The 20,000-nt window shown below is 30.3% G+C and overlaps 1 protein-coding gene across 7 annotated transcripts in view; it reads right to left on the minus strand.

The window, feature by feature from the left end:
• The window catches only part of LOC118441223 (uncharacterized), a 22,838-nt gene that overhangs the window by 1,421 nt on the left and 1,417 nt on the right, over positions 1–20,000 (minus strand). Inside the window, exons 1-17 of one of the 7 annotated variants that reach the window (XR_014982707.1) lie at positions 19,505–20,000; positions 12,621–12,847; positions 12,146–12,380; positions 11,160–11,269; positions 10,844–10,960; positions 10,607–10,678; positions 9,934–10,128; positions 9,372–9,547; positions 9,171–9,244; positions 8,931–9,060; positions 8,441–8,662; positions 7,972–8,247; positions 6,425–6,481; positions 3,914–4,344; positions 1,964–2,669; positions 1,586–1,654; positions 1–1,221 (exon numbers count right to left, since the gene is read on the minus strand). The exon at positions 1–1,221 is cut by the window's left edge and continues 1,421 nt beyond it; the exon at positions 19,505–20,000 is cut by the window's right edge and continues 1,417 nt beyond it. Coding sequence is in view for 6 of the 7 variants with exons in the window: in XM_085660157.1 (XP_085516283.1) it covers positions 1,190–1,221; positions 1,586–1,638; positions 1,964–2,669; positions 3,914–4,344; positions 6,425–6,481; positions 7,972–8,247; positions 8,441–8,662; positions 8,931–9,060; positions 9,171–9,244; positions 9,372–9,547; positions 9,934–10,128; positions 10,607–10,678; positions 10,844–10,960; positions 11,160–11,269; positions 12,146–12,380; positions 12,621–12,698 (2,964 nt within the window). In the remaining variant the exon portion in view is untranslated. Of the gene's footprint in view, positions 1,222–1,585; positions 1,655–1,963; positions 2,670–3,913; positions 4,345–6,424; positions 6,482–7,971; positions 8,248–8,440; positions 8,663–8,930; positions 9,061–9,170; positions 9,245–9,371; positions 9,548–9,933; positions 10,129–10,606; positions 10,679–10,843; positions 10,961–11,159; positions 11,270–12,145; positions 12,381–12,620; positions 12,848–19,500 lie in introns of all 7 variants that reach the window. The other 6 variants (XM_085660156.1, XM_085660155.1, XM_085660157.1 and 3 more) reach the window with 6 other exon arrangements.

Raw genomic sequence — 20,000 nt, forward strand, 5'->3', positions numbered from 1 at the left:
ACACGAATTATAAGAGATACGTTTACGTTGACGTCGTTAGCTTTTTGTTTGATCTTTTTTTCTTTCTTTTGTTTTTTTTTTTTATTTCAACGACAAATTAGAAAATCGGATAGGAAATGATCATATATAATTATGTTGGATCAAATTGATCGAACGAAATAATATTTAATGTAAAAAAGATTAAGATTTATTTTTAGCATCGCTATTTGGAAAGTTTTGAAATTATATAATTTATCTATATAAATTAATAATAAATTAATGACAAAATTCATGATCTTTGCGTGCAGTCAAGGGGCTCATTATTGACTGGCATCCAAAGGTCATGTTTATGATGGACAAAAATTAAAATCAAATTTGTTCGGTATATTAAATATCGAATAAGTTTCGATATGGAATTTTATTTTTTTTTTCTTTCAAATATCATCTATTATTTTACTTTAAACGCTTAACGAACGATATCGTAGTAAATATCTTCGATTAATATTTTTTCTTTTCTTTTCTTTTTTTTTTTTTTATTCGACACAGAAATATGGTTGTACTACGCACCACTACCACATATTTATTATAATCTAGATATGTACTTTAATACGCTTTATGTATAACAACGCGTTTTCGTTAATATTAAATAGTTTTAATAACATTAAGTAGAAAGCAAAAAAAATGAAAATTAATTAACACATCTCATCTTATATTAAGAAAGAAAAGAAAAAAAAATGGCGATAATAAATGGCCGTAATGGCTCAGTCGACAAATGTTGGTATAGATAAAGAAATTTTTTTTTAGGCCATAGATCATTTTGTATTTTATATCTTTAAATCCATAAAGGAAAAGAAATATTTCTTAATGATCGTTCATATCAGTCGTATTTATATATTCGTAGATCGAGCATAATTTTATATTCTTGTATACATATTAAGAAGATCACGAATCTTCATTATCGACGGTGCACTCATCGATTATTAATCGATCTTAAACTTTTTCTCTGTTCACTTTCAACCAACAACACCAATACGATTTTAAAAATGACACAGTTAAATCGTAAAACCCACGATAGCTCATGCACTCGAGATCATCGGATTAGTTTGAGAATAATGGTAATCGAAATTTACGAATGGGTGTTTTAAGTGTAAAATGCAATATCATAGAGCGTTAACACCAAGTTATAAATAACCTAATGTCGCATACGTTTTTACATAGGTCGTATCCACTCTACAGTTCTCCCTGAAACAGACGGTTAACCTTAGTACAAAAAGCATTCTCGGACAGAGCCCAATTACGTTCGTGGAAACGATGATAGAAGTCAACCAGCTCGGTGAATTACCGACAATGATAATAACAAATCAAATAAAACAAAACAAAACAAAAAGAGAACAAAACAAAAAAGAAGGAAAAAAAAGAAAAAGAAAGAAAAAAAAATAATAAATAAAAACCGAAAAAGAAAGAAAAAAGAAAAAAATATGGAACAAATGGTTCGGTGTAAGAATTAAAATCTTAAACGAGATAAAAAGAAAAGAACAATAGAAACGAAAGAAAAGTATAAAATAACATCACAAAATTATAGAAACGTGAATAAAAATCGTCCTACCTTCAACTATAACGCGTCTCATCTTCCATTTCGGAGTCTTCGATTCTACGCCTCTACGAGAAATTATACCTACAAAGGGGTGCAGAAAAAATGCGAGAACACAAGGAAAAAAAAAAAGAAGAAGAAAGAAGAAAGAAGAGTAAGAAAGAGAGAAAGAGAGAAAGATATCAGAGAGACATGTATGTCGGTGAGGCGAAAGGTGAGGTGAAAGAGTTAAGGAAGAATGGAACAAGATTCAAAGGAGTTCGTCATATTTATTTATATGGAACACTATTGTGTTCCAATACTTGTTCAATATGATCGAGGTTGGATAAAAATGTGGAAATTTTATCGGTAAGAAAAAGCAAGGTAAATAAGGCTAAGGTTAATGTTACTTACTCATCCTCCCACGGGCACACTTCGTTAACATTATTGTCACGCTTATCCCGAGTGGGCACGGTACTGGTGGTTGCAATGGCCGTTGGTGCCATTTGGTCTTCCTGTTGGGTGTCCGGCTCCCAAACAGGAACAACCTGAGCCTCTTCAGTAGATTCATTCTTTTGTGTTTCGATACAAGCTTCCTTCGTTATTTTGTCATCTTCCTTTTCCAACGGCTCTTCTTCTCCTCCTCTTTCTTCATCTTCTTCTCTTTCTTCTTCTTCTTTTCCTTTTGTTTCTTCTTCTTCTTCTTCTTCTTTTATCTCATCTTTTTCTTCCTTTTCTTTTTCCTGTACCCTTTCTGGTTCTGTTTCTTCTACGTTTTTATCTTCGAACAGTTCAATTTCCATTTTAGTTTCTCTTGTTGGCGGACAAATGTCGTCGCCAGTTGTTGTTCCAACTACCTCAAAATCACTTGGCAAGTCGCCGACGATCGCACTGATACTTATCAATGGTGCTTTCGCTGATGACCTTCTCAGAGTTTTTTTCGTTTCTTCTATTGTAACAACTTTATCCATTTGTTGCGTTGTATCTAACGTCGTTGATGTTTCTGGTTCTTCGATCGTTGTTTGACAAATTATCGCCTCGAACTTCTCGCCAGCTGCGTGACTATATTCGAATGATTCTAGAGGCGACGGTAAGTTGCACGAGGTGACCAATGGGCGACCTGTTATGACAAAAACGTTTCTACAATCTGTACTAATTTATAATAATTAATAACAATTCATTAATTTATAATAATATGATAACGTAGATAAGAAACTTCAACGTTATAATCATCTGTAAACTTTCGATAATTTCTCTGAACTAATTTAATTGTAATTCGACTAATGACATATCCAAAGTATAAGTTTAGAAACATCTAATTATTGAAATAATGAAGAAAACGTATGTACAATCTTTACTAATACCAATTAAATTTAATAACAGAGAAAAGGGACCTTCAAAATTATAATCATTTGTAAACTTTCAGAAATTTTTCTGAACTAATTTAAATGTAATTCAACTAATGATGTACCCGTATAAGTTCAGAAACATCTCTAAACATTGAAATAATGACAAAAATGTGTATACGACCTATACTAATCTATCACAATTAAATTGATATTGGAGAAAGGAAACCTTTATAATTGTACTGATTTGTAAACTTTAAATAATCTCTGAACTAATTTAAATGTAATCTGACTAATGATGTATCGATAGTATAAGTTCAGAGACATCTAATCATTGAAATAATCCTAAAGTTGAAACCTTTGTGATAATATTTCTCTTAGAACATACTAATTGGAATTAATTTCTATTGAATAATATAATTAGTCCATGGAATAAAAAAATTTGTGTTTTTCTTTTTAACCATTTGTAATATTATGTAACTTTGAAATTATACACTTATACATGTATTTGTATTTTTTAAGTTTTATTTCATTGTATCGGTACGTAATGAATTGTTACTTCATATCAGAAATTAATCATGCTTTTTTAAGTATAAATTATAATTAGTACAGTATAATTATACTAATATAAATAATATACTATAATAATTATTGCATATAGATTTTTAAGTTTGATTCATTGTATTCCCACAAAATGAATTGTAATTTTACATCAGAAGTATTGAATAATTTTTGAATATAAGTTATACTAATATAAATACTATATATATATTATAATTACAATAATAATAATATAAATAATATTATAATTTTCATATTATATTATTTCTTTTTTGTAAACATAACAAAGATTTCAGTTACAGAGGGTTAATTATTTATATATAATTTATGTATAAAAAAATAATAATTTTTTATTAATTGATAGATAACAATTTTAGCTCATCATATTTAATTAAGAACTGTAGAACTATAAAAAAGAAAAGAACAAAGAACTAATGAAATATAGATTTAAACGCACCTATATCCGAGAGTTTAACTCTGTTGCTGGTCGAGCCAGTGGAATAATTTCTGGTGATGGTATGTCCGCCCGATCCAGAACCAATACCATGCCGTTCCATCATAGCAGTCGGGACAGAACTGTGCTGAAGGCTGCAGGATTTTCTCAACCTGTCGGAGACCTCCGCAATAGCCAGACTGACATCGGAAGAGGAACTGCAGGAGTCGAGCTGAGAGGAATTCTTTCGAGATGGACGAGCCACGTCGATGAAATGTATCGACGTTTTGGTTACGTCGTTCCCGTATTCCCAGGGATCCGTAGACGTGTCAGGCCACGGGCTCGTTCCAAACGGTGCTGCATCCTGGCCGGCATCTGTACTTGGCCCTGGGATCGCGTCCCAAGGGCAAACGTCGTCCATAGGGCGAACTGTCGCCTCCGTGGCGCCAGCATCCCTGACAACACGAACTTTATTACATATGCTTTAGTCTCCACTTTTTATCTCGCCAACGATACCTCGCGATTATCTTTTTTCTTTTTCTCTTTTTTTCTTTTTTTCTTTCATTCTTTTTACTTTACTTTTCTCGTCTTTTGTTTCTCTCCAATCACCAAGCAATAATATTTTCATTAATGATAATTATATATATATATACATATATATATATATAAAATGTATGTATATATATATATATATATGTATGTACGTACGTATGTAGGATAAACAATTATTAGTTATTTATATATAATAATCGATCGTAATCTTTCTCAAATCTATAATATTAATGTCACAATTTGACATAAATAAATCTATAATATTTTAGAATAAGAAAGAAAAAAAGGAAAGGACAGAAGTATAGATCTTTGTGAAATATTTAATAATTCTAACGTTTATCTTAAGTACGTATTATATATATATGTACATACATGCGGCTTCGTAAATTAGGCGAGAAATTCGAAATGTAGCAGATTTATATATATATATATATATATATATATATATATATATATATATATATAATAAAATATATATATATATATAATAAAATTTGAAAGGGTCGATCTTGAGATTCGATGGGTTATCAATTTAAATATTAATTGATGTGTATTTGTTTTGACGGATAATGGGGTTGGGAGAGCGGCTAGATTGCGAGGGTGAAATTCATCAACGTTAAATGAGGCACAACGAAAAATTTAGATCAAAGGTAAATCCAATTGACGTGCTTGTTTGCAGGCATACACAGAATATAATGTAATATTATACGTAGAGAATATTTCGACTTAACAATGACATAATAATTAATTAGACAATTATCGACGCTTGCCAATTTATCGAAATATATTATACACACACATATATATATGTACATATATATTATTTATTTCTCTTTCTCTCTCTCTTTCTCTTTGTATATATATATATATATATATATATATATATATATATATATATATACATATAAAGAGAGAGAGAGAGAGAAAGAGGAATAGACACGTGCGGTTACTCGTGCAAATATCTGCATTCATGGTGAATTATCGATTTGTAATCATACGCATATATTATCTCGATGACACTCGAGATAATAGGAAAAAAAAGTATAAGTTTCTTATCAAGTTCTTATCAAAATTTATATAAGAAGACAATATGATCTATAATAATTTTTAATAACAGATCAATCAATATGATCTTTAATAACAGATATTTTTCTTCGTAAATAACCGTACAATTAAAGTCTGTTTCAATGGAATCCAGTAGTGGGAATGGGTCGGGGAAGGAGTATTATTAGCAATGAAAAAGATACATAATAATTAGTATACACATAATAAGAGAAGCTTTGTAAAAGCATACATCAATATTAAATAACGATACAACTAAAATACCAAACAACTTTTTATAGACATAAGAAAAAAGATTCAGAATACAATGATAAAATATAAATATAATCATTCTTTAACACTCACGTTAAGCTTCACATAGGTTTTTTCGGGATTACGCAATATTGGATTCACACATATGTACGTATGTATGTTGTATGTATGTACATATGCATGTATATATGTATGTACGTGCACGCAAATGAGATTTTAAAGAGAAGTATAGAAGTGCGAAGATATATGTTAAAAAAAAAAGAAAACACTGAAGAGCACAATAATAAGAGGAATACATTATTTTTCTTTTTATTTTTTATCTACGTATATTATATACGTATTATATACGTATGTACGTATGTACATATGTATATGTATTTTTTTTTTTTTTACGATTGTAAGAATGATATTATTATTCACTTTTATTTTTATAAAAATATAAATACATCATTAATTATTCCAAAATCATCCCCTTCCTTGATAGTTTGTTTCATATAACAAGTGAAGAGGAAAAGAGAATAACTCGTAAGAAAAAAAGAAAAGAATAAAAAAGAAAATAGAAGAAGAAGAAGAAGAAGAAGAAAAAAGGTCGTGATTAAAAACAATGACGTGACAAATGGATTGACTGATTGATTTTCCACGTATTCTATGTACGTTCTGGGGACTTACTGAATACTATGTGGACTAGGCCTCGTAGGGATCTTTAGGAGTCGCGCCAGATCACCCCTGAAAATACCGCACCGATAAAAGCTATCCTATGTTCTTTTTTCTTCGTGACTGCTCAACAATAACGTACTTCGAACGCGATCACCGAGATTATTTCGGGACTTTTTCAAGCCACGCAGTTGATACATATAGTCGATAAGGAAAGAAAATGTGCACGCTTAAGTTATGGAGTTTATTGGTTTAGCCCAATGTGTACGAGGATTTGGAAGGGTTTCTGTGAAATGGACACAACGCACGAAGATACGAGAATTAAAGAAACATTAAATGTTGTATTAAAAGATTGATCCCGATTTTTTTTCTTCATTTTTTTTCTTTCTTTCTCTCTCTCTCTCTCTCTCTCTCTACCTCCCTCCCTCTCCCTCTCTCTCTATCTCTCTCTCTCTCTCTCTCTTTTTAACATTAGGACCGTACGTCATTTTGATATTGTTATATTTGTAATAATAACAATAATAATAATAATAATAAAATTGTATTTATTATATAATGAAATTATAAGATATTGAGATTATACCAATAAAGAGTTCTTTTAAATTGAAACGTCTAAAAAAGATACATGTGTCGAAAACAAAGCATTTAGAAAAAAAAGTTAAAAAAGAAAAGTTGCTTCATTTTGATTATGCTAATTGTAATGGCGTTTGTTTCTTTCTGATTCGGTGAACATTTCTAAGATCGTTTCAAGATCATCTCGAGATATTTTTTTATTTTCTTATTTATATAAAAATTTATAATTTATGCAATTTAAATTTTTACAATATTTAACATTGTTCAGACAAAAAAGGAACTTAGAGCAGATAGAAATATAGTGATCTTATAAAAAAAAATATTATTTTAGAAAATATTCAAAAATGTTCGTGTTGCTTTAAATTCTCATTGTTTACGCAGATTATCTTGTTATTTAAAATAATGTAAATTTTTGGATTAAACAATGTTAAATATCATAGAAAGTAAAGACTAGATAAAAGAATGTTTCCAATAAAAGTTGTTCCTTTTTTTTTCTAAAAATAAGATGCCCTTACAAAATTTATAAGTTTCGATTTGAAGAACTAAAATTGATTTTGAAAATGTCCACCAAACCAAAAAATATACATATATATTAATAATATATATATAAATATATACATATATATTAATAAAATAGTAATTGTGCATGTATGCTGCATATTATTTATTACAAGTAATTATTATTATTATTATTATTATTATTATTATTATTATTATTATTATTATTATTATTATTATTATTATTCGTATATATTTAATCATTAACAATATCTTAATGATTCATAAAATTGGTTCTAATGTTAAAGAGAAAACGAATAAGAAGAAATGATAAATAATTAAAACAAAATAAATAAATAAAAAAGAAACAAACAAAAAAAAAGAAAAAATCCAGCTATTCGTGTGTTCTTCAGAGTTATCAGGAAGATTTCTTTGAATAATATGAAGGATATCATTTTGAAATAATCATTATACGAACGTGTCCGCCGTACCTGTATGGAATATCGGTGAGATTTGATTGGCTATGAGAATGCGACACTCTTGGCGTAGAACTTATTTCACGTACTCCACAAACGGCAAGCTCGTGAGCTGATCCCGAGATGCTTCGATCGCTTCCTCTTCTTCTAGTACCACCACCACCAGTACCACCACCACCTCCACTGGTTCCAATATTGCCACCGTGCTGTTGTTGTTGTTGCAACGTGCTCGTCGTTGTACTCACGCTAGACGCCATTTTCTTTTTTGCTTGACCACCGAAGCTGAAAAATCTGTGAAAACAACGGTTCTATAGTTTAGATAGATACGTTCGTATTCCTTACAATCAACAAACTCGTCCAACCGAGACGTGAACTCTTCAAATTGCTATTTCAATTTCTTCACTTAAGATAACAAAAAAAAAAAAAAGAAAAAAGAAAAGAGAGAAAGAAAAAACAAAGAAAAAGAAGAAAAAAAATATTGCACCTTTTCTTTTGCAGTGGCTGTATGCCGGCTGCTAAAAGATTTCGATATTGATCCGAGCGAATAAATCTGGGGTAGCAATCCTTCTTCAAAAGTAGAGTATATACGTGCTCGGCAGCTGAATCGAAGGTAAATCTGCTGGGATTTTTCATTTCTTGATGGACCTTTTCCATTGTCTTTCCATCGATGTTGATCTCGCAAGGAGCACCCGGCGCCAGGAATTCTCTGTTATAACAAATACAAGAAGAACATTCGTACTTATCTGGTACAAATCGATCTTTTTTTTTCTTTTCTTTTTTTCTTTCCTCCTCCTTTATCTCGCGTCCTCTCTTAGACAGAATGATGAATGACATTTTATTATTAAAAAAGAAAAGAAAAAACTAATCAATTTTTTTCTTCAGGCAATTTTTCACATCTTTCATAAACGTATTAAATTTATTATAGAACTTAGATTTTGATTTTTATATATGTAATGATAGTGTAACGAACGTACTTGAAAATTTCGTTGACCTTTTCCGTTATTTGAGCTTGATAACTGTGTCTCAAATCTTTAACGGCTACCCAAAATCGAATATTCTCATGACTGTATTCTTTTCTCAGGTAATTCGTGAATTCTAGCAAGCCTGAGAAATGCCGAAAAGAAAAAGAAAACATATGTATTATCATTTTTGACATATATTTATACGAGATAATAAATCGCCATTATCATATGGCGATCAGGAAGATTCGTCACCTGTTGGATCAGACATGAGTTCTTCCATCGATAATGCCCATCGTTTTACACGTTTTTCCGTAGGAATTTCCACTCTGAAGAAACGTTTAATTAACGATCGATTAATTTTCTTTGTTATTTTGTTTAAACGTAAAAAAAAAATTGTAATCGTGTTATCAAATATAACGTTCGATAAAAAAAAATAATAATCCGTTTACTAACAGTGGATTATTCAACTGCCAGAATGTACTGTCATCGGTAATCCAAGGATTGGAAGGTTGCGGATGTACGAACATTGGGTCGTATTCCACATAAGTTTCAAAGTACGACTTCAAATTTTCTATAGCAGCTGAAACCTTTATTCTCGTGCGTGTTAAACTGCTTCGAAGAAAGTCCACCTATGTGAGGAATAACGTTAATATGAGGAAAAAATTACCAATTCATTAGTGATATATTAAATGCAATATATAATCATAGAACCTTTCTCTTATTGTTAATTAAAAATTGATAAATCTTAAATTTATACATTTTTTCCTTCTTTTTTTTTCTTATTTCGTGAGATATAACCGCTCGATGCAATTAATAAATTTTTAAAAATATTAAATAATTTGCTAAGAAATTATATATCGATTATTTCATATACAATAACCAAAATCGTTGTTAAAGAGGTATTAAAAAAAAAAAAAGAAGAATCTTATTTAATACAAATTGTTTCTTTTTATTAGTAGTAAGAAATTATTAATAAAAAAAATATATATATATATTAATATATTATTATTATCACCTCTCGTTGTAACTCAGCGACGGTGCGTTTACGTGGTGGAGGCCGTGGAAATCCTGGACGAAAACGTGTTGGTCCTGGAACTACTTCAAGACTACTAAGACAACCCGGCGGTGGCCGGTAAACTCTCCAAAATGCTCTTTCCTGTGAATCGCTTACTATCTTATCCCCCTTCTTCCGGTCTTTAGCTAATCGTACCTGAGGCCACAAATTTACCACCATTTCAAGGAGTCAGATGCTTCTTTGCATAAAGCGATACTCTATTTAGAACCTGTATTATACTTATATTTATATAGAAATCTAATTACTTTTAACATTTAACAAATTCCTGAGTCAAGTAAATATATCAATCGAATGATGGTCCCTCCTATTGTTAAACTTTACATGGTAATTGAAAAAATTTTATTGAGCCCGACAAAAATCATTTCATTTTCAAAGCTTCAATCGAGAACACTACGAATATTTGAAAGTATAATATGTTCGATCGATTCTCGAATAATACAGACTCCATCGTATTTTCCAAGTAAAAGATATCAATATTTAGAGTATCTATCTTTTCAATTGAAAAAAAAGAAAAAAAAGAAAAAAGAAAGAAAAAGGAAAAAGAAAATATTTTTTTTTCTTCTTTTCTTTTCTTCTTTGCTTTTTTTCTTTTTTAACCGTATAGTTTATTCACCTGTTCTTCAGCCTGTAGTTGTATGATATCCCATTTATTTTGCAGGTTCTTCCGTAGACTGTTTAAAGCTTCCTACATAGAAAGAGAGAGAGAGAGAGAAAGAGAGAGAGAGACAGAGAGAGAAAGAGAAAGAGAGAAGGAGAGAGAGAAAGAGAAAGAAAGAGAAAGAGAGACGTAACAAAATTTTGAATAAAGAAGAACAAAATGGATACGATTCGATGATAAAATTTTACGTACGATCTCGTAATCTTCAAGAGCATGGCGTTGTTTGTTCCGTAATGTTCGTTTAGCAAGATAAATAGCGTATTCCACGTTGTCAGGGGTTCTATGTTGCCACGGCCAATAATACGGTGACTGTGAGATGGTTTTTGAAAAATGAAGAGACCAAAAACAAAAAAAGAAAAAAAAAGGAAAAAAAAAACTCGTTAGACCGATTAACCAATCAGGTAATCGTCGTCTTCTTTATTTATTTTTTTTTTTCAATCGTTTTATTTTCCTCAAATTATTTTTTGCAATTTCTTTTTTTTAATACTGAATTGTATCGCAAATATACCTGAAATCTATATAGCGAGCTATCATCCTTTACAGTAAGCATCTTGGAGTCGTTCACCGGGAAGAAGTAGCCGTACAGGCATAGTTGATTAGCAATATGGAGCGCCTCTACTGTCAACATAACAATGCACTTTCATACCTGAGAAAATGACTTAAACTCGGCATACTACAAACTTCAGCTAGTTACGTGCAACGCTTACGCAACATGAGACGTTTCTACATTACATAGTGGACGTAAGTAATATGTTATATGCATAGGATGGAATTCTCTCATACTGCACTGGCAATCATTTTCAAAGCGTATATACGTATATCTATGAGGAATTCATGCCGCGTTTGAAGCGTGTTTTCTCGTTCTAAAGTAACTCTATTCGTTTTATTATACTTTTCTCAGTTTTATACTTTGTAGGAAAAAAAAAAACAAAAAAGAGTAAAAAGAAATAAAAAAAAAAAAAGGAACAGAAACGAGCTTGCTTCGCAGAGGAGAGGGGAGGGAAGCATTTCATTCAGGAATTCACATTGAAAGGATTCTATAAGCAAGTAAGCGAAGTTAAACAGACAAATGTAAGACATTAGACGGATGTAAAGCATTAATTTGCAATTACTTATCAACAAATAAAATTATTTTTATATCGTTCACTTTAAATTTCTTTTATATATATATATATATATATATAAAACAAAGACAAATTTGTGAGGGTTTACCGATTCAATTTAAAATTTGAAAAAAGAAACAAAAAAGAATAAATAATAATAATAATAATAATAATAATAATAATAATAATAATAATAATAATAATAATAATAATAATAATAATAATAATAATAATGATAATATTAATAATAATAATAAGAATAGTAAATATGGAATGAAATCGAAGCAATTAATTAGCTTTGGAACGAGTTTGAGAGTCGCAGGACACCCTTCGAGACATCAGGATAATCTGCATACACATCCACATTTGAACGGTCCAAAGACATTCGTACCTGATTCCTCGATGGAAAGCCGATCCATAAGCCACTCGACGAGGTCGTAACCTGCAACACGCAGGCAGTCTACTGTACTCTCCTGGCCGTGATGGCCGCTTACGTTTATGCCACAACGCAGGTATCGATGGCACTCACCCATGAACGCTGAGGGGATCGAGGTGAGAAATTGTTTTTGGCTGCGCACGGGTACCCCGTTTTGAGAGTCTTGCATCTCCCGCACCAGCCCCTCCATCTATTGAGTTATCGGCTTGATCAATCTATTTTTCTTTCTTTTCCTTTTACAATCAACTTTTTATAAAAAGAAAAAAAAGAAAATCTTCCTGCATTTCGTGCTTCATAATCGAAAAACAAGTACAATACTTATGTTTATACGACGATGAAAAAAAAAGAGTAAGTGTCACGAAACGAAAGCTTATTAGATGTTAGCGTTAATTCGTTTGCATTTGATTAATGAGTATAAAAAAGTACACACCTTATCGAAGGCATAAGGCCTGTGAACACGTGACTCCTTCTCTTTTTGTTGTTGTTGTTGATTACTAGAGGCCTCCATCGCGATCGTGGTGGCCCTCTGCGTCGTTGGCAGGAGCAGTGGCGATATTTATGGCGGAGGGGGCTGGGGAGCTGGGCCGGAGACGGGTCTACCCGAACTCCATGGGGCTCTGGCCCCATCCCATCACTCCAGTCACCCCCGCACGCCCACTGTAAATGTACAAAAAAAAAAAGAAGAAACAAAAAAATATATAACGTAACAGACATATTGAACATGTTATATTTAACAATATTTTGAAATACTATGAAGTTAATACGAACTTTTTAATCTTTTTATTTTTATTTATTTTCAGAAATAATAATCTAACTAATAATGAATAGTGTTATCAATGCCATGAGTGTTATCAATGTCATTCACGGGACAAGGAGAAATTGTTTGGAATAATACTAATAGTAGTAGTAGTAATGGTAATAATAATAGTAGTAGTAGTAGTACTAGCAGTAACAGTAATAGCAGTAGTCGTAGTAGTAATAGTAGTAGTAGTAGTAGTAGTAGAGAATGGCAAGCTCGCCTACGTAAATATAATTCTTGCGTGCGCCTGGAAAGTATACGACCGTTTCTCCATCGTCGTAGACATCATAGGAATTTCATGCACAACAACTGGAAGTCAGCACGTGATAGGAAACGAGTTTTCATTAAATATGTAAGTATACCAAGTTATCGTATAATTATTTCGTCGTACGAAATTCCAGTAACAAGCACAAACTATCCCTTCATTTTTTTTTTAACAAAGCGACAAGAATTTAATTTGTTATCAAACGGGAATTTGTTGAACAAAAAAAAAATAAATAAAAAACAAACAAACAGAGTACGAGTAAAATGAAAAAATCTGTTGAAACAATAACGATAGTAATAATGATTTGTTGTCTGCGTATCAGTAAACAACAAATATCAGTAAATCTCATTTAACAATCTGATCTCTCTCTCTCTTTCTTTCTCTCTCTCTCTTTTTCTCTTTCCTCTCTCTCTCTCTCTCTCTCTCTCTCTCTCTCTCTCTCTCTCTCTCTCTCTCTCCCTCTCTCTTTTTTTCTTGTCCGATGACATAATCATAATGAAAGAACAAGCCGCGTGTTCTTGTAATCCTACCGAACGAGATTCTTTTGTCCCCTTACCTTCCTCTTTCCCTCCTACCCCCCCCGCACCTTATTTATTTCTCTTAGTTTCCTTTCGTGCTAGATTTACGTCACTTTCGATGATCGTGCTAATGACGTCCACGACGTTGTCGTTTCTCGCTTGCTATTGTCTCCAACATGGAGATATATATCGATTCCTAGGGATGGAATAATAAAACTGATCGCTATACAAAACGATCTGTGTTAGCGTTAACTTAAAAAAAAAAAAAAAAAAAACAAGAAAAAGAGAGAATGAAAAAAAGCGAGAGAGAAGGAAAGAAACAACAATCAACAACTTAGCGTATAACAAATGTCCTTCCTGTTTTTCGTTCATTTAATGACATTTTCGAGTTTCATCGTGACGTCAATCAAAATGCTGGCACATTTGTGAAATTCTCTCATCGAGAGTTCGAGCCCAACATTAAAGTATGTGTGTGTGTGTGTCCACTCGAACGTTTTAACTTTTTTTTGGAATTCAACCCTCATTACGTTTATGCAACAGTCGACGCGTTTCATATAATTATGCGCAAACGTGTATGTGTATCTGCACGAAAAAAGAAAGAAAAAGGGGTACCGTATATTATACCTATAATGATGGAAGAGCGCGCACTTTCGTTAAGGAGAAAGGAAGGACTCGTTAATGGGAGCAATTAAAAAAGAAGCCGTCGAAGTTCGAACAGAGAGAAAACTTAAATAATGATTTCCTTAAAAGTTTCCTTTGATCTTAAATGATTCAAATAATCGGACCTTTTTTTTAATGCAAATTGTGATAAATGTTTTCTGACGATAAATGTTCATCGACAAAAAAAGTAAATCGCTTATAGATATAGAAATTATTGATAACCACTTAATCATCAAATTAATTTATCATTAATAATCTATGTATATATTTAATATATAATATGTAATGTAATAATATATTTATTAATCTTGATAATAATGTCGAAATGTTCAATAATTAGTATATATATATATATATATATATATATTTATTATATATATATATTTATTATATATATATATATATATATATTTATTATATATATATATATTTATTATATATATATATATATATATATATATATATTATTACATACATACATTTATTATTAATATATATATATATATATTATTACATACATACATACATTTATATATAAAATAGTACAAGATTGTATTGGCTAATAAATAAATAATATCAAACTTTCTAGTGTTTTTTAATCTATATAAATAATACTTTTGTTAACTAATTGTTTATAATTAATATTTTTTATTAAGAATTACAATATTACTTATTCGTCAATTTAAATATTAAACATAATATTAATATTATAATATTACTATTTATAATATTATACAGTTAATTAGTATTTTATATATTTTTATAATTTTATTACAAAATATTATATAAATTATATCATTAATATCTTGTAATAAAAACTTTAGATATAAAATACAGATTACTTGTATATATATATATATATATATATATATATATATATATATGCAATGTATAAAATTATATTAATAAACATACATATATATATATATATATCATTTTATTACAAAATGTTATATAAATTATATTGTTAAAGTATTATACTAATGAGATAATTAATATTCTTAAATAAAATTTTATAGTAACCAGTATTTTACATCTAAATAAACAACATTAAGAAACAGTGGTATATTTTATGGAAAATTCCAACATTACTTATGGTTTAACACAATATTTTCCTGTAACTTTTTTTTTACATTATAAATAAAAGAGAAAAAAAAAACAAGGAAATTCATTGTTATACATTTTACATTAGACTTCATCCTTATCAGAAACTATACTTTTAATTCTCTAAATGTTACTAATAGAAATATTAAAAACATTTTAAATAAAAACTGTGAGCTTAAAACGTCACGTCATTCAATCTGTTGAAAGATAGAACAGTTTATAGAAATCCAATACCATTGCGTGCAAACAATATATTCTCTATGTTTTAAAGATAAGATTTTTGGTGCTGTGAACAAATCCATTATGGAGAACGAACATGTGACAATAATCGCGCATAATCAATAATACAAAATCATTCTGACATAACGATACGTCCATAGAAAAAAAGGGATAAATGTATGTACGTGCATCACAGGCCCATCAAATTTGTAAGAAATAATTATAACGAAGTAAATAATGATAGAATTAAAATACAAGTACAAATGCCACAGACTCGTTATACGTTTCAGATAATATATTTCTTTTTTTCGACGTATATCAACAAAACTGATGATGAACGTTGATTTTGATTGGATATCATAGAAAAAGAAGAAAAGAAAAAAGAGAAAAACGATGTGAAAGAGAAAATATGCGAACGAAATAGAAACGTAAAAATCTAAAAAAAGAAAAAAAAAGAATAAAATAAAAAGACCGCCAGAAAACGAAAAAATAAAAAAATAAAAAACAAACAAAAAAGGAAAAACGTAGTAGTACGGCATCGAGTTCAATCTCACATTTCTTGGATCACCGATAATCGTTCGGCTCTTTCGTGGCGATAAAACGGCGGCAGTAGCGTATTACAACGAAATGGCTCTCAAATTGATCGGGCGAACGGTCGCACGTAGACGACGCTGATTTTAGTCCGCCCTCTCTAAACCGTTGGTAAATAAAACGCTAAAATTGAGCACCCGTCGAAAGAGCTCAATCTCTCTCGTTCGGGGAACGATGTCGACGATAGATTGAAATTTTAATTGGATTCTGCCTATGGAACATAGAGGGATGAGAATTTTAAATCGTACAAACGATTATGTCAGGGTAGTACTCATTCTACCTTTTCATAATTATTGACACCTTGTTAACCAAAGTTTATTATTATTTAAGCTTATCAATCTAATATTTAATTTTATATATATATATATATATATATATATATGTATATGTATGTATATGTATATTATTATTATTATTATTTAGAATATATTCATTATTATAGAATATATAATTAATAATAATTGTTATATTTATAACAACACTTGATGTTCAATCAAATTAACTTTATTATATCGTTAATGTATTATTATTTGTTTGTTTGTTATTATTGTTTGTTTATTATTATTTTGTGTATAATAATCTATGAGATAGAGTTAACTTTATATTGATAATGTATTAATGTTGTTCGTTAGTATGTTAATATGTTGATTATTGTGTTTACAATAATAATTGATGTTCAATCAAGTTAAAACTTTACTATATAGGTAATGTATTATTATTGTTCAATTACATCTTAATATGTTTATTATTGTGTTCGTTATTATAGAATATATAATTAATAATTATTATTGTTTTATATAATAATAATTAATGTCCAGTTAATTTAATTTTACTATATTAGTAATATATTATTATCGTTCAATGACATCTTAATATATTTATTATTATATTTGTTACTGTAGAATATAAAATTAATAATTATTATTGTGTTTATAAAAATAATTAATGTACAGTTATTTAATTTTACTATGTTGGTAATATATTATTATTGTTCAGTGACGTCTTAAAATGTTTATTATTGCGTTCTTTATTATAAAAGAGGGTTTCTTAAACGTTTAGAAGTTCTCGAACTCTTTCCACATGATATGCATTTTGTAGAACCCTTAACTATTAATTTTATATCTCTGTTTAGTATACCCTCTTACGATAACGGCAGGAATTTGATTAAATTTATTGGACTTATACGAAAGAGAAATGCTTGGAGATGACTCTAACAAAAAATTAATTGATATTGTACGGTATTTTTACTATATATTATATAACGAAATCAAAGAACAAATCAAATTTTAGTTGAAAAAAATTACTTAGACATTCCTAGGATAGGAAGGGGGAATTAATAATCGCGTTTACAGAATATAATTATGAATACAATAATAATTAATAAATATCATTTTTATGGTGCATGATGCATAATCAGGTTAACTCTATTATATTGATTATTTATTATTATTATTTGGTAAAAGGATAATTTTTTTTTTATTATTTAAAGTTCATAAATATAATATCTGATATAAATATAAATATATACATATATATATATATATATATATATATATATAACATTAATGAATATTATTGTTATAGTATGTGATTTTCAGTCAAGTTAATTTTATTATATCGGTAATGTGTTAAAAACAAGGCAAGGAATAAGTCCTATGTGCTGTCATGTTAAATGAGTAATTATATATAAAAAAAAAAGGAATTAATTCTACGGAACTCTTAAAAAAAAATCTCTTCTTTTCTTCTTTTTTTTTTCAGATACAACATCTTTTTTTTCAGATACAACATATTGCATCAAGACAGGACAATTACCAGGACTATGGACCAAGGAACCAAGACACAATGTACCTTTGCCGTTGCAACTGCACCGTTAGAGTGGAAGAGTGTTTGCAACGGAACAAGGAAGAAATAGAGAAAGAGAGGGAGAGAGAGAGAGAGAGAGAGAGAGAGAAAGAGAAGGAAAAATGAAACAGAAAAAGAGGTAGATACGTATATTTGAAACGATGGCAAGTCTCGTTTCAAGACTTCACTCGTTATCGAAGAACGATTCTTTCTCGACGACTCGTAATCACTCTTCCATCTTCAAAAACATTGAAAAAAAGAAATAGAATGGAATACCGACGAGTCGAGTCGACGATAAAAATCGAAGAACGTTTTCATTTACGGCAATGTAGATATTGCCATTACCAAACGGGCCAACGAGTAGGTATCGCTCGCAAAACACACCTTTTTTTTCTTTTTAAACCTTTTTTTTTCGTATCCAGATCGAGTGCTCCAGGAACCAGGTCACACCAGTACTGTCGGTGATGTGTAGTAAACTTTTGGACATGGACGTCGACAAAATGACTCGCGCGGCTTGGGACTGATCGAAAGTAAGACGATAAGAAATCAGATTTCTCGCGTTTTCACGTAAAACATGATCGATATATATATATATATATATATATATATATATACATATATATATATTATAATATATTATATAATATATATATATATTTTTTTCTTCTTTGTTTTTTTTTCATTGTTTTTCTTTTTTTTTTTCATTAATTAAATCATTTATTCAACAAGCGGTGCCCCGGCATACTAATCATTTATATCTTTCCGTCTAGATTGGTATTTAGTATTTCACGTGAAATCATCGACACGAGTTAATATCTCAGTTAGATGGAAAACGATATGACGTGGCTTGGTTGGTCGGTCCACTTTTCGCTTGTCGCACGATATCTGATCGATATTTATTACGGTTTGCTCTGTCAGAGAGTAGGACTCTCGATATATGAGTATTACCAATTACATCATGATTATTTCTTTTACTTTAGAGATTCCGCAATGTTTATTCAGATCAATTTTTTATATAGAAAGAAAAAGGAAGAGAGAGAGAAAGAGAAAGAGAGAAAGAGAGAGAGAGAGAGAGAGAGAGAGAGAGAGAGAAAGAGAGAAAGAGCTAAACGAATATCTAATCATTGATGGATTATAAGTAAACAGTGTTTCAACATATACATATACATAAGTACATACACATATGCAGAATAGTCTGTGATTCTTTATATACATGTTCTTTGTATATGTGTACATATATATATATATACATATATATATATATGTATCTATGTATATATAATATATATATCGTATATATATGAAAACGCACCCACCGAGATCGTATCAAGGTACAGAGAAGTGGTTCCGTTCGTCCCCGTCGCTGGTCAGTCGTGTTTCAAAGGAGGGAAGAACGCACGTCGTACAGCCATCCGTCATCGTGAGATCCGCAGCGGAGATGCACGAAGCACGATCTTCCTCGTTCGAACGTAGAAATCACCTCTTCTTTCTCCTCCACCTCCTCTTCCTCCACCTCCTCTTCCTCCTCCTCCTCCGCCGCCTCCACCTCTTTCTCCTCCTCTTCCTCCTCCACCTCTTCTTGCTGCTGCTGCTCCTCCTGCGCCTCGGCCTCCTCCCTACCACTTGCTTCCTCGAGCTCTGGATCGACCGCCGTCGTTGCGACAGAGGTTGGAAAAACAAGCGATGGAACGAGAAACGGATAGAAAGAGACACTAAGTCTTTCCTTCTTAAACAACGTTGTTAAAAACAACGTTGCTATATTCTATTTCTTTTCTTTCTCTTTCTCTTTCTTTCTCTCTCTCACTCTCTCTC

Source organism: Vespa mandarinia, chromosome 11 (assembly GCF_050613455.1).
Source record: "Vespa mandarinia isolate Hongniang chromosome 11, ASM5061345v1, whole genome shotgun sequence".
Taxonomy (NCBI): Eukaryota; Metazoa; Arthropoda; class Insecta; order Hymenoptera; family Vespidae; genus Vespa; species Vespa mandarinia.